General features: G+C 38.9%; 1 protein-coding gene across 1 annotated transcript; it reads right to left on the bottom strand.

Moving 5' to 3' along the window:
- Window positions 1-7362: 7362 nt before the first annotated feature.
- On the bottom strand, window positions 7363-8334 carry tcima (transcriptional and immune response regulator a). The gene has a single exon (XM_034692028.1). The coding sequence runs from the start codon at window positions 8175-8177 to the stop codon at window positions 7875-7877; it is 303 nt and encodes a 100-aa protein (XP_034547919.1). The 5' UTR covers window positions 8178-8334; the 3' UTR covers window positions 7363-7874.
- Between the last annotated feature and the right edge of the window lie 4537 nt (window positions 8335-12871).

Here is a 12871-nt window from a genome sequence, read left to right as displayed (position 1 = left end):
GGATAGCGACCGTATCATTCTGACACCCACTTTAACTGCTTCAACTAATGAGAGCACAGTAGGTCACTGTATCAACAGATATAAAGTTTAGTCAAATTGGCACAGCGGCCCAAATGCTCAAATACAAACAAAAAATCAACATGAAGTACTCGGCCTACTCACCACTTTTTGAAGGAGCCTTAAGCTCCGCGGACTTGTCCACAATGTGCTGTATGTCCATTTTCTTTGATCTGTCATTCTCAATAGATAACATGACATGCCCACTCAGTCTCTCCTGTCCCACTGTGCTCATCAAGGGTTTTTTAGTTAGTTTTAACTTGGAGAATAAGCGCTCAGAAGGTGCAACGTTAACGGGAAGAGTAAAAAATAAAAGCAGGGACAGGCCCCATCAAATTGCTCTCTAAACTCCATCGAAATGCTGATTGCGTTTTGGAGTAGAGTAGTTGCGTTTATTTCATCGGCAGATCTTCTGTTTTTTTCTCACAGCATTCACCTTTGCTTGAGTTCACCCATGTGTTTATTTCCCTCCACCACAAAGACCTCCAACTCCATGGCTTCAAATTTAATTTATCGCTTAAGGCCACTCTGGTCTCTCAAACTCTCCATGGTGACAGCCGATAGCACACGCAAAATACTCATTAAAGTGCGGTCTGCATCACTTTTACACTTGTTATCATTTGCGCACGTAGTCATAGTAGATCACCTGCAACACGCCCAGAAATAACACGTGCAAAATTATTATTTGCACATGCAAATTAGCGCTTGTTATTTGGGATCTTAGTAGATCAGGCCCTAAGTGAGGTAGCGCAGGCTGCAAATGTTGCAATATATACATATATATTGAATAAATATTACAGGTAAAGTATTGAATTGAAACAAATAGGCAGTAATGAATAATTAAGGCAGAAATAAATAATCAGATGTTAGCATAGGTAGGCAAACATGATTTTAGCCAGCAGAGGGACCTACTCATAGACAAATATATGTATATGTGCATTTATATCTATGTCTCTGACTACATATATAATATATCTATGGATCTAGTAGACAATGATAAACACATTTTCAACCAATTACCAATATGAGCTTATTATATTTATGAATTCAGCTTATCACTATAGCGGAATGAATTACATTTTTATACTTAAAATATTTCAAAAAGCATTTCACAGTATCTTTTAAAGATATACTTAAACCTTTTTAACATACAGTGTTATTTTAAACCAGTGTTATTTCATTTCATCTGTTTTTCCACACATTATGAACTTTTAAACCAGAGATTTTAAAGGTGACATATCATGCAAAATCAACTTTTTAATCGTTCTCTACCTGAAATATATTTCCCTGGCATGTCTACAAACCCCCTGAAAATGAAAAAATCCATTCTGCCCCTGTTCTGATTTCTCCACCTTTCTGTAAATGTGTGCTGAAACCAGCCGTTTCAGTTTTCAGTGTTTTTCATACGTCACAACGCCATCCGGTCTGTAACGGAAGTCAGAGCTCGGAGCTTGTTCAGCCCATAGACTGTATAAAATACAACTCAACCCCTCCTCTGTTTTTCATTCCCTGCACACAGGTGTGCTAACAAGGAGCTTAGGAGGGAGGCATGCTAATTGTAGGCTGTCTTAATAAACACAAAGGTCGGTTTTACTCCCCACATCTGCAGATTTGAAGATCTAGTGGATGATTTTTATTTTTCATGGAAAAGTGCTAGCGCTAGTTAGCATAGCCACATAGCTACATGTTTGTCGCTGTGTACCAAGACACACGTCGATATACTGAGAAATAAAACAGAGATAATTCAGAGGGTTGAAGTAACGCTATCTGTGAGCAGCCAACATGTAAACATTAGATCAATGTGCTGGTCAGCCGAGGCCCCATCCACTTCCTGAGGGGGCGTGGTCAGAGAGCTCATTCTCATTTAAAGGCACAGACACAGAAAACAGTCTGTTCTCAGCAGTGCTGAAAAAGAGGGGTTTACAGGCAGACCAAAATCTGATTTCAAAGTGTTTTTTTGAGCAATAAACTTCAAAGACATGTTTTGGGGACCTCTTAGACCAATATATTTGGATGAAAAAGAGCATAATATGTCACCTTTAAGAGATTTTTGACATGTTATTAGAAACCTTTTTAACTCAGTGATCACTTTTTATATCCATTATATAAGCTGAATATCGGCAGTCTTGCAAACTGATATACAACTATACTGATATACAACTGATATATAACTGATATATAAATATTCAGAAACTTTTAACAGTACACACACAGATACAGTATATTAATAAACACAGAAGACAATAGCAGCCTACATTTAGACAGGGCTGCAGGAGCTATTTAATCTCATCAGTGACTGAAACAATGGTTACTAGAATATCCACTGAAGGGGTTAAACATAGATTAGTTTCAACAAGACATTTCTGGACCTAAAAGTGACAACAATGGAAGCAACTGCACTTAATGGCATAGATTATACATGGAAGTACAGCTGACAAAATGATGCACAACACCCTTTTGAAGTGACCCCGACAGCAGGACAGACTGAGCCCTGACTGAAGCATGAATGTGGCAGACATATCTGCTCTTTATCTGGCTTAATGCTATATGTTTTTTTATTTATCATGCATCAGCTAAGAGCATGTGAGAATAATCAGTTTACTGTGCACTTCAGTAGTTCTTGCATCAGCTTGTAAAACAGCCAAATCAATATTCAAAGGAAGAATTCCATAGTTCAGCCAACAAGCTCAACATTTTTGCATGATGACTCTTATTGACACGGCTCAACTCCTGATAACTTTTAAAGAAAGCAGCAGCACAAAGAAACAACAAGGATAAATGTTCCTTATAATTAGAAGCAATGGGCTATTGTTTGTTGGCCTGTGCTTCCTCACTTTCAGGGTGATAGATCAGCTGCACCTGTAGGTCGGGAGGAGGAAGGGGCTGGTGAGTTGGCAGCCTGAACAGGAGAAAAGGGAGTGGGAGCAGAGAGAACAATGGTAAGGCCTTGTAGTGGAACTGGAACGAGACAGCATGTCTGTAGGGTCGCCGACTGCATGGTCCCAGAAGGAACCTCCAGCGCCACACAGGAAAGGGATTTCACTTTGTCTGTTTAAAACAAACACACATACTAACACACACATGCACAACATAAAAATCTACACACTTATACAGAGAAGGGAGAACAATAGAGGCCCCCCCGACCAAGCCCTAGACATGACTCCGCTGAAACTCCGGAGACCTCTCTTGCACAAAACTCAAGGAACAGACTGTCCTGTCAGGAAGACAGAGTAACAAAGGCAGATGTCACTACAGGTCATATCATCTCAAGTTGTCTAGTCGGGCTTTGTTCAAACAGCATTGAGGATTCGAGGTGATTAATACTGACAGGGCCACTTTTCATTCCTCTCCATTTGAGACTGCCTGAAATTTGAAGCTTCACAACAAAAATGACCTCTAGCGGGTGAGCTTTATGAGCCACGCTGAGTGACGCAACTGCACACATGGAATCCTTTCGGGAAAGCTGTGAGTCAGACAGGGCGGCGCTGCAAGAGAGAACTCTCCATTAGTTTGTATTCTTCTTCTTCTTCTTCTTCTTCTTCTTCCTACGCATTTAACCCTCATCCTGTATGGCTCTTGTATTATCTTAACTCCTTGACCTTTGCTCTGCCCAGTCAGCAACTTTTGACGCAAAGAGAAAAGTGTCTCTGGACTGAACTACTAAACTCAAACACACTCCACGCTGGAGGAGGCGACTTTGTCAGTGCGGGGTGAAGAAGTGGGGTTGATGATTGTGACGTACAGTGATTCATTGGTGTCACTCCATTATAGTAATGACTTTCAGCTTACAGATAATGATTAAGCAGCACACCTTCAATAAGACCAGCATTGCTTAATATCAAATAACATGAGTATTGATACGATATGTGAATATTCTGAGGGGAATGTTTGACTATAAGATAGATAGATAGATAGATAGATAGATAGATAGATAGATAGATAGATAGATAGATAGATAGATAGATAGATAGATAGATAGATAGATTTGTAGTCCAGCCTCAAAGGAAGGCAAGTAGATAAGTGGAGTTAGAGTTATCATTCATACATACTATACTAATATTGTACTACTATTATTATCATCACATTATAATCATTGTTTTAACCATATCTATTTATTTATTTATTTATATTTTTTTTATCTATTTATAAATGTATTATTTGTAATCATTATTTAGAGTTATCATTCCTACATACCATACTATACTATACTATACTATACTATACTATACTGTACTATACTATACTATACTATACTATACTATACTATACTATACTAATATTATCATCATCATATTATAATCATTGTTTTAACCATTTTTATTTTTATTTATTTATCGATCTATTTTTTTATTCTTTCTTTTTTTAACTTTAACTGATTTTTAACTTTGCCTTCTACCCTTACCTATTGTATTACTTTTACTGTATTGATTTTCTTTTCTTTTTTAGTATTTTAATTAGGATCATGTCTTTTATTATTTTACCCATCTCTGTTGTTTTCTGTCTTTTTATTCTTTTGTGAAGCATTCTGGGCTGCATGCTTTATAAATAAAGTTGAGTTAAGACATGCATTCATTCATTTTTTCCCAACCCAAGGACACATTCGGACCCAAAGTAGCCCAAAATATAGAGTCCCTTATTACATCATGGGACTCTGGTGATATAATGAGGATGCCAACATGCAGGATTCTGACAACAAAGAGGGCTGTCTGAAAAAGAAATGTTTATTCAGACTGAAGTATTTTTAAAACTCATGACCCTTGTCTTATTATGCTCTAACATGAATGAGAATCATACTAAACTCATTCACCTTAATGAATAAACAATAGACCTGCTGAAATCATGTGTGATCTTTGAACAACTAGAGGACAGTTTGTTCTCTTTCTTCTAAAACAGTGTGAACAAAGTCCCTTCTTGTCTCACCTATTATAAATAATCATTTTTGTATTTTCTTTCTGATGCATTTTAATACAACATCAAGTAGGTTTTTATTTTTTTATTAATGATAAAACATTCTCAATAAAGAATGGAGTAGCAGTAAACATTATTTGTACAAGCAGGACACTGACTTACAAGGGCTGATGATTTTGTACGGGCTTTCCAGACAAAGGCTGACTAATGCTGAGCATGTGTACAGATCATGCTTAGTTCCTCATCACAGACCCTGGTTTGAACCGGTCTGCACTGGTATCACTGAGTTCCCTGACACTCCCCGCTGTAATCACTAAGGCACAGCACCTCTCCCTCTGGCCTGCTCCTTTCTGTCTCTTTCTTTTGTATGATCTATTTCTTTATTCAACACCATTGTTCTGACGAAGAGGATAATGTAGACCTTTTATAGTCATTTGATCCTTACCTTTGTTATTTATTTGATAGTTTCCCAGCAGACAAAGAGCGCAGAGACTCTGTTATCCAGGATGTACCCTTATCGTGTCTCCTTTGACCCTTCTAAATATAAGAATAAACCGCATACTGATCAAATATAAATACGCATTTGAAGAAATATTTTATTCTATTTATTCAACACTGACTCAGACTTCATCTTGAATTTACATGCTTTTAAATGTTAAAGTTTTTAGTTTCATAAAGCAGGTCATACTTATGTAATTTTGTAACTTAATTCCTCTGCCCCACACTTCCCACATATCTCTCTCTGAGGTTACTGTCCTCTGGGCTCAAAGGGTGTCTGCCACAGTGTCTGTTTACATCAAAGCATTTTTCCTCTCCAAGGTTGATGAAAGGTGGTGAGAGGGCGGGAGAGGAAATGCCCTGGTCCAACCGCACACCCCTGGAAACTCTGCAAAGGCAGCAAAGACAATAGCCTTGAATTTGGATGTATTTATCCAGAAAGGAGGAGGGGGAGAGCTGCCTGTGTGTGACACATGAGCAAATATAAAGAGACAGCGACAACATTTACTGCATGATTTCCCAAACAATTATCAGAATATAGTGGTAACTACAAGAAAAGAGTAACTATTCATTTAAGGATTATTTTTGTCATTGTTTTATTTGTTCTCAAGTCTTACTAAAAATGTCCTGCATCTGAGACCGTCATACTTTATCAAATCAAAAGATTCCTGCTCCATTCACATTTGATCGAAACACATTGAAATAATTTAAATAGCTTTAGATATTTATTAAACCTGCATTGTGTCCTCGTTTGTCAAAGATATTGACATGAGCATTGGATTATCCCTATTTTGTAAATTTTGCTAATTTAATGATCAAATTATTCTAAATATTTAACATTAAAAATGTGTTTAACCGCCTCCCCAGAACTGTCTATAAATAAAGGTTCAAAGTTCAGTTACAGAATGAGTATCCGTTTGTCTGTGACATTGTTTCTGGCAGCAAGTAACAGCAGACACCAACAGTCCCTTTTTTTTACCATTTCAGGTCATTATTCTCCAGCGAGTTTCACCTCTGACTGATATCTGAGCTTCCTGTTTCACCCAACACAGACGAGGAGTGCCGGGAGTCAGATGTCGTCATGCACAACAACAGAACTGGTTTGAGCCGGCAGAGACTAGGACAGCAAGCAGATTAGCAGGCATCCACTGAAGTGATCTGTGTGCCTGCTGCTAAGCCTTGTGCAGGCCTACACCCAGCTACAAATGAAATGCTGTAAAAGATCTCAAAGGTCTTTGAAATGTTGTGTAAATGAGGAAGGTATAGCTGCAATGATGGAGGGTTATTACATAATAAAAGCATGGAGGAGATGCTATTATCTCTATTATATGGACTCTAACAAAAACAAACTGAAGAGAAAGCATTCCACCCCCACATCCTCGCTGCTCAAACAGAGCTGAACTGGTTTGTGCTGGTCTGGAGAGGCACACAGCCCTGTGGGGAAACCCTCTGAACCTTAGCCACATTCTATCAGGATTACTCTCTCTTCCCCCTCCATCTTTTCACAGTTTTACCAGTTTTATTCCCCTTTTGGAGAAATAAATGTGTGCATTATTCTGTATTTTTCAGTCTCTGGTTATGTCAGGTATTTATTTCACAAACCATCCTCACAGACGCTCATCTCTTGTTGGATGTATCTAGACAAAGACATCAGTTTTCTATTTGGTGATTCAGACTGTCGTTTACTTTGACCATCACCTATAGTTACCGTTATCAGAGATGGCTGAGACGTGTTATGATTTAAAAAACTACAATATTGAACTCTGATCTAAAAATCAAGACATCATGTTCCTCAAATTCTTCAGAGGGTTAACACCACTGTCAAATATCTGAAGAGCAGAGAAGAAACATAACTATTTAACTCATAGCTACAAAACATGCTTGCAACCTTTTTAGAGAACAAATAATTTATTAAAAATTACAAAAGAACAGCATTATTGGATATTATAACAAAACAATGTTATAACATTTTGGTAACAACATCAAGTGCTTGCAAACAGACAGTGTAAAACATAGTGAAGCTGTGAGACAAGGCATTTGTGCAAGACAGGCATTCGTGTTTAAGTTCTTCAGTGGACTGTGCAGTCACGTTTCAGGCTCAGTACAGTATGTGCACCTGTACAAGATGCGGATCCACAGTCAGGTCTTCACATGCATTAATACGAGTCTCAGGGAAGACGTCTTTTCCCTTTATTATCCAAAGTCTCGCTCGATGGGTTCAGACTGGACCCCCAGCTCGGTCTGTGAGGCCGCCGCAGTGCCCTCCACGGGGCCGCCTGCGCGTTCTGCTCCCGATGCGTCCTCCAGGCGACAAAGGAGCCTCCAAACACACACGGCTCAGTCAGATCAGGAGTGTTTTCACATTCAGGTTATGTGAGAGAAACAGGCAATACAACAGTGCTGATACACAGTCAACGCAGTTTGAGCAGCTGTCGCACCATCCCTGCGATCTGGAAGAATTTATCTTTCTTCCTCTGCTTCAGAGCCATGAGAGCCCGGGCCGTCTCCTCCGGGTCCTGCGTAAAGGAGAAGATGCTCCTCACCCTCTCCTCCGCTTTCATGTCGCCCGTTTTCTGGAAGAGCCTCATGACCGCGTCCTGGTTCACGTTTTCGAAAATGTTGGCTACTCCTTTTTTGCGGTGCACGGTGTCGAACCTGCAGCCGTGCACAGACGGGCTCACTCGCCGGCAGTCAGCTGGTGCGTAGGTGGACATCTTTGTCTTTGTTCTTTGTGTATGTTCTCGGTCTGTGCTCCAAAGTACCGGTCTCCCAACCCGGTGAGGTTCTGCAGCGCTCTCGAGTCGTTTCGACACAGCAGTGTCTGTGGAGCTGAGTGCTTGAGTGAGTAGAATAACACTGCTGCTGTCAGTATTTATAGAGCTACAGTGGGAGGTTCTTCGAGCAGTGCGTGCTTCCAGCGCAAGGCACAGGCAGGAGTGAAGCAGAGGCGCCGCCCTTCTTGTTGGAGAGTTCAGTGCAACACATTGCAGGAATACCCAGGGGCAGAGGTTTCCCAAGAATTGGAAATCGATCAATCAAGCTTTCATACAGTTCAAATGAAATTCAAAGAGATTTACAGTGATTGGAACAAGAAAGAAGCAGCAATAAAATAATGGCAAAACATAAACAAAAAAGGATTTTAAAATAGAGATTAATGCACACCAACAACAATAAAATATGTATAATAAAAATAAGTTAAAGCTTCAAATTAACATTAAGAATATAAATAGTTAAAATAGATAATTAAAAAAGGGTAAGGATAAGAGTGAAAGATAAAATAAAGGCTAAAAATGTCAATAAAACTGAGTAGATTAATAAAAAAAAGATAGTTCAAATGAGTAAAATAATAAAAAAAAAAAAAACATTCAAATCAATATAATAGAAAAAAGTAAAGTTATACAATTGTTAAACCCTACATCAAAGACAGACTAGATGTTTTTAATGTACGTTTAATGTTTTAGAGAACTAGAGTTCTCAAATCTTTGTACAATGAATGAAGGCCTATTTATTTATCCACCAAAGGAGGCATCTAAAACCTGTGCAAGACTTTGTATCTCAATACAAGGTGTTCCTATGTTTCAACCTACCTGACTTTAGCAGGGTGTATGTGACATATGCTTGGGTAAGAGGTCATAAATTAGATAAGATAACTCAAGACAGACTTTATTGCTCTGTTGGAAATGTGTCTTGGACTCACTGTGCTGACACAGTAACAATTCATACACCATGTTTATTTACATCTGTATATAAATATAATAGTTTAATAATAGTGTGTTATTAATTTAATAACACATGTGTTCTTAAAACCCACTTACAGAGGTTTTAAGAAGATTCTGACATTCAATGAAGTTGTGTTATCTAAAAGAGCAATGTAGAGCACATCTGAGTGCTGATATGTCAGCACTATATTATTACATAGTGTGTTTTCCTTCATTTATTTCTGTTATATTATAAAATACATTATAAAGACATGATTTAAATATAGCCAACTTTTATTTCTATCACACCATGTTTTGTTTAAACTGCAAAATGTTAAATTATGAATATGAAATTGGCAGTCGGGTTTAAAAAATGACTTGCAACCCTTTAATTAGCTAACATTAAGGGATTAATGTGAAACAGCAGCATCCTTAGAGAAAGCATATCTGACACAGTTAACCAACACAATGGGTGAGGATCATTAAGGCAGACACTTCCGGCCTTGGAAACATCTGTATTATTTTTCCCTCCTAGAAGGACAGTAGTGGTGAGTTGCAGTCTGTGTGCAGGAAGGAAAATTTTGCTCAAAGACAGTACAAGTAATTCTGATCTCACAGGGCAACCAAACCAAACCAAACAACACACTTCTACTGAGTTGCTATGTGCCCGGTGCTGCAAACACAGGTGACCCGCAGGTGAATCTCATGTTAACTCTAGAAGACCAAGGTGGAGCCACTTCATCCAAACAGCCAAGGCTTGATTTCAAAACTCTGTGAGCCAGGGAGGAGTTAACAGACTGACTGTGAGGTTTGATGTTGACGACCTGCTTCATATAACACTTGTTGAGTCTGCTGCTTTCAGAGAACTTATTATCAAAATACCACTGAGATGAGAGGCATGCTTATTGAAGGCATGCTTCAATAAGTGTATTAAAAAGAAGTAACTGTCATGATTTGGATTTTTAGTTAATGTTTTGAAGTCTGGACTCTGCACTCACCTCTGATCCATCTACTCTTGATTAGCTGCCTCATATAAGCTCCGGTCTTCTCCCCACTTGCTGCCAGATTGATAACATTCCTCTCGTGGTATAGGCTGCTCCTTAAACCTTGATTTGTGTTGTCCAATTTTGTGTTACCTGTAGCTTTGTCCTGTGCCTAACATTTAGAGTTTTTTGTCTCCAGTGCCTCCCTCCACCGAGCCTCAGCACTTGTTGCCTAGCCTCAGCCACATCCAAGGCCTCTCAAACAGCCTGCTCTTAATAAATCCCTCTGTCACAACCTTTAACCCCGTCTGTGGTTTGCATTGTTTGGTACAAACCATAACTGTAATAACAAGTTATTGTAACTAATTGCTCATTTTCCGTAACTTTCCCAACACTTCTGATATTCAATAAACCATCATGAACTCATGATGTCTCAGGAGGAAGAGAGCACGTGCATACATACAGAAGTGTGGATGTGAAACCAAAAAAGGAACATTTGGTCCTGGCCCCTGTTAGTGCTCTGGGGCTGTAAACAGAAGTAAACAGTGACATCTGTATCATCTAAGTTCTGAGCAGCTTCAACATATTTCAGAAAATACACATATTTATTTTGGGGAAAAGTAGCTGGATAGAGCCAATAAACAAATATTATGAATATAATAAAGATAAGAATAAAAAGACTGTGTCATAACCCGGCTTGTGGGCCATGACAGAAATACAAGAAGAGCACAAACAAATTAAAGTTTCTGGGTAATTTATTCTAAAAGAAATTTAAATTACCAAGGAATAACAATGAAAATGGGTATTGAGAGTCCGTAACATCAGTAGTGTTCATGTGGGTGTGTGAATATGGTGTTTGAGAGGTGTTGACGAGTGCACTAACACAAAAGTCTAACTAAAGCAATGGCTGGTCTGGCATGGGGTGAGTGTGAGAGAGCCAGGTAGCAAGAGGCCGGCCTTTTATCTAGGATAGAGCCAATCAGCAGTCCAGGCACCTGGAAGGAAAACCATAGACTGTATAAATAATGGACGTAGTATCCGTGACGTCACCAATCTGTTTCTGAAGCGTTGTTTTGAAGCCAGTCGTTGGCAGCAGCCATATTGGAAATGCTGAACTCAACATAACTACTGTCGAGCGAGTGTGAGGTAAAGAGGCGGGCTTTGAGTCTCCTAGCCAACAGCTACAGTGTTCCCGCTTGTCAGCCAAATCAGCTGTGCCTCTCATTGGAAAACTCCTAATCTTAATATCTTCGAAATTACTGCATTAGAAAAAAAAATCACCCCCCTGTAAAGTGTGTGCCGATCGAGAATTGAGCTATCCAGACTGCACTTGTTGTTTGAACCAGGCTGTAAACATGTTTATTTCTGCTGTAAAGATCTTTTTTAATTTTTTTTATTTGTGTGTATGTGGTTTCGGGTACTTTTCTGAGCCAGCCTCAAGCAGATCCTCGATCAACTGCAGTTCTTAGCACTTCCACATTGGTTTCAATTCTCGAGGTTGCCGCTTGGTAATAACCCAATGGGTGTTTGTCTTATTTTCATTACAGTGTGGTAATTCCAGTCTTTTCTAAGTGTTAACCACTACCACTTGATATGGTTGCCGCTTAGAGAGAAAACACATGTCAATAAGTATGGCCATTACAGCACCTGAGCAACCAAGTAGGGGCCATCACAACTGACAGATAGAGACATGGTACGTTAAAAGTGTATTTTAAAAGTTAATGACTGTATATCTACACAGCCTCTGTGTTCATTGTTTACTGCACATCTTTTCTTTTCCACGAGGATAAGAGGCCATGTTTCCCTCTCTGTCACTCTTTAGTTATCTCACTCATTGCATCTTCACCTCAACCCAAACATGTCTAGAAACACACTGTGGTCATCTACTTGGGTGATGCTATTTCCTTTAAGCCCCACCACATGTGATAAGTATTAAGGTCTTTGAAGTTGAACTAACATAACTTAAAATATTCTCTTAGAAGTTAAAATTAGCTTCAATTCTGCATTATCAACAGAAGTGGCCATCATTCGTTGCTTATAATTTGGTTGCAGATTCACAGTTATGGAAGTCAGAGAGCTTGAGACTGCATTAGTAAATAACATCTCAATCACCAGCTTGAAGAAGCTGCATGAAAACTATGAAATCAATTAAAACTTAAGACACTTTGTTACCCTTATTGTGTGAACAAAGTATTCCTGTCTGAGAAGTTCTTGCAAATAGCTTAAAAAATATTAAAAAATGTCCTAAGTTGTAATAAATCAGAGTCACCCAGAAATATCCAGTGTTTATATCTGGCTTGGATACGTATTTATACTTTGGCCTTCAGACAGGACAGTTAGCGAATTGTGTTTACAAGATAACTCTGTCTCATGTAGGACGACTGATAAGGATGTACGGCCTTATTCCACTTAGAGGCAACTTTCTTCAGACAACTGTGAGCTTCAGTCTTCTGTCTTTTCACGTCTGAGACCTTCTGCTATTTCCTTAAATAAAAAAGAGGAAGGATGTTCCTTCATGGCATGGTTGGTATTTTACATATATGATTGCATGCTACTCTGAATGCAGGGGTTCTTGGTTCTACAGGCTGAGATTTGCACCAAGTTTGAGGCATCCTCTTGAGCAAGTAGCATGGCCAATGTCCAGGGACATATCAGGGTTGTATCAGGGTCGTATCAGGGTTGTATCACAGTTGTATCAGGGACGTATCAAGGTTATCAGCACCAAGA

This window comes from Notolabrus celidotus, chromosome 9 (genome assembly GCF_009762535.1).
Source record: "Notolabrus celidotus isolate fNotCel1 chromosome 9, fNotCel1.pri, whole genome shotgun sequence".
Lineage (NCBI taxonomy): Eukaryota > Metazoa > Chordata > Actinopteri > Labriformes > Labridae > Notolabrus > Notolabrus celidotus.
Note: the sequence above shows the minus strand (reverse complement) of the source record. Positions and strands in the feature narration are given on the sequence as shown.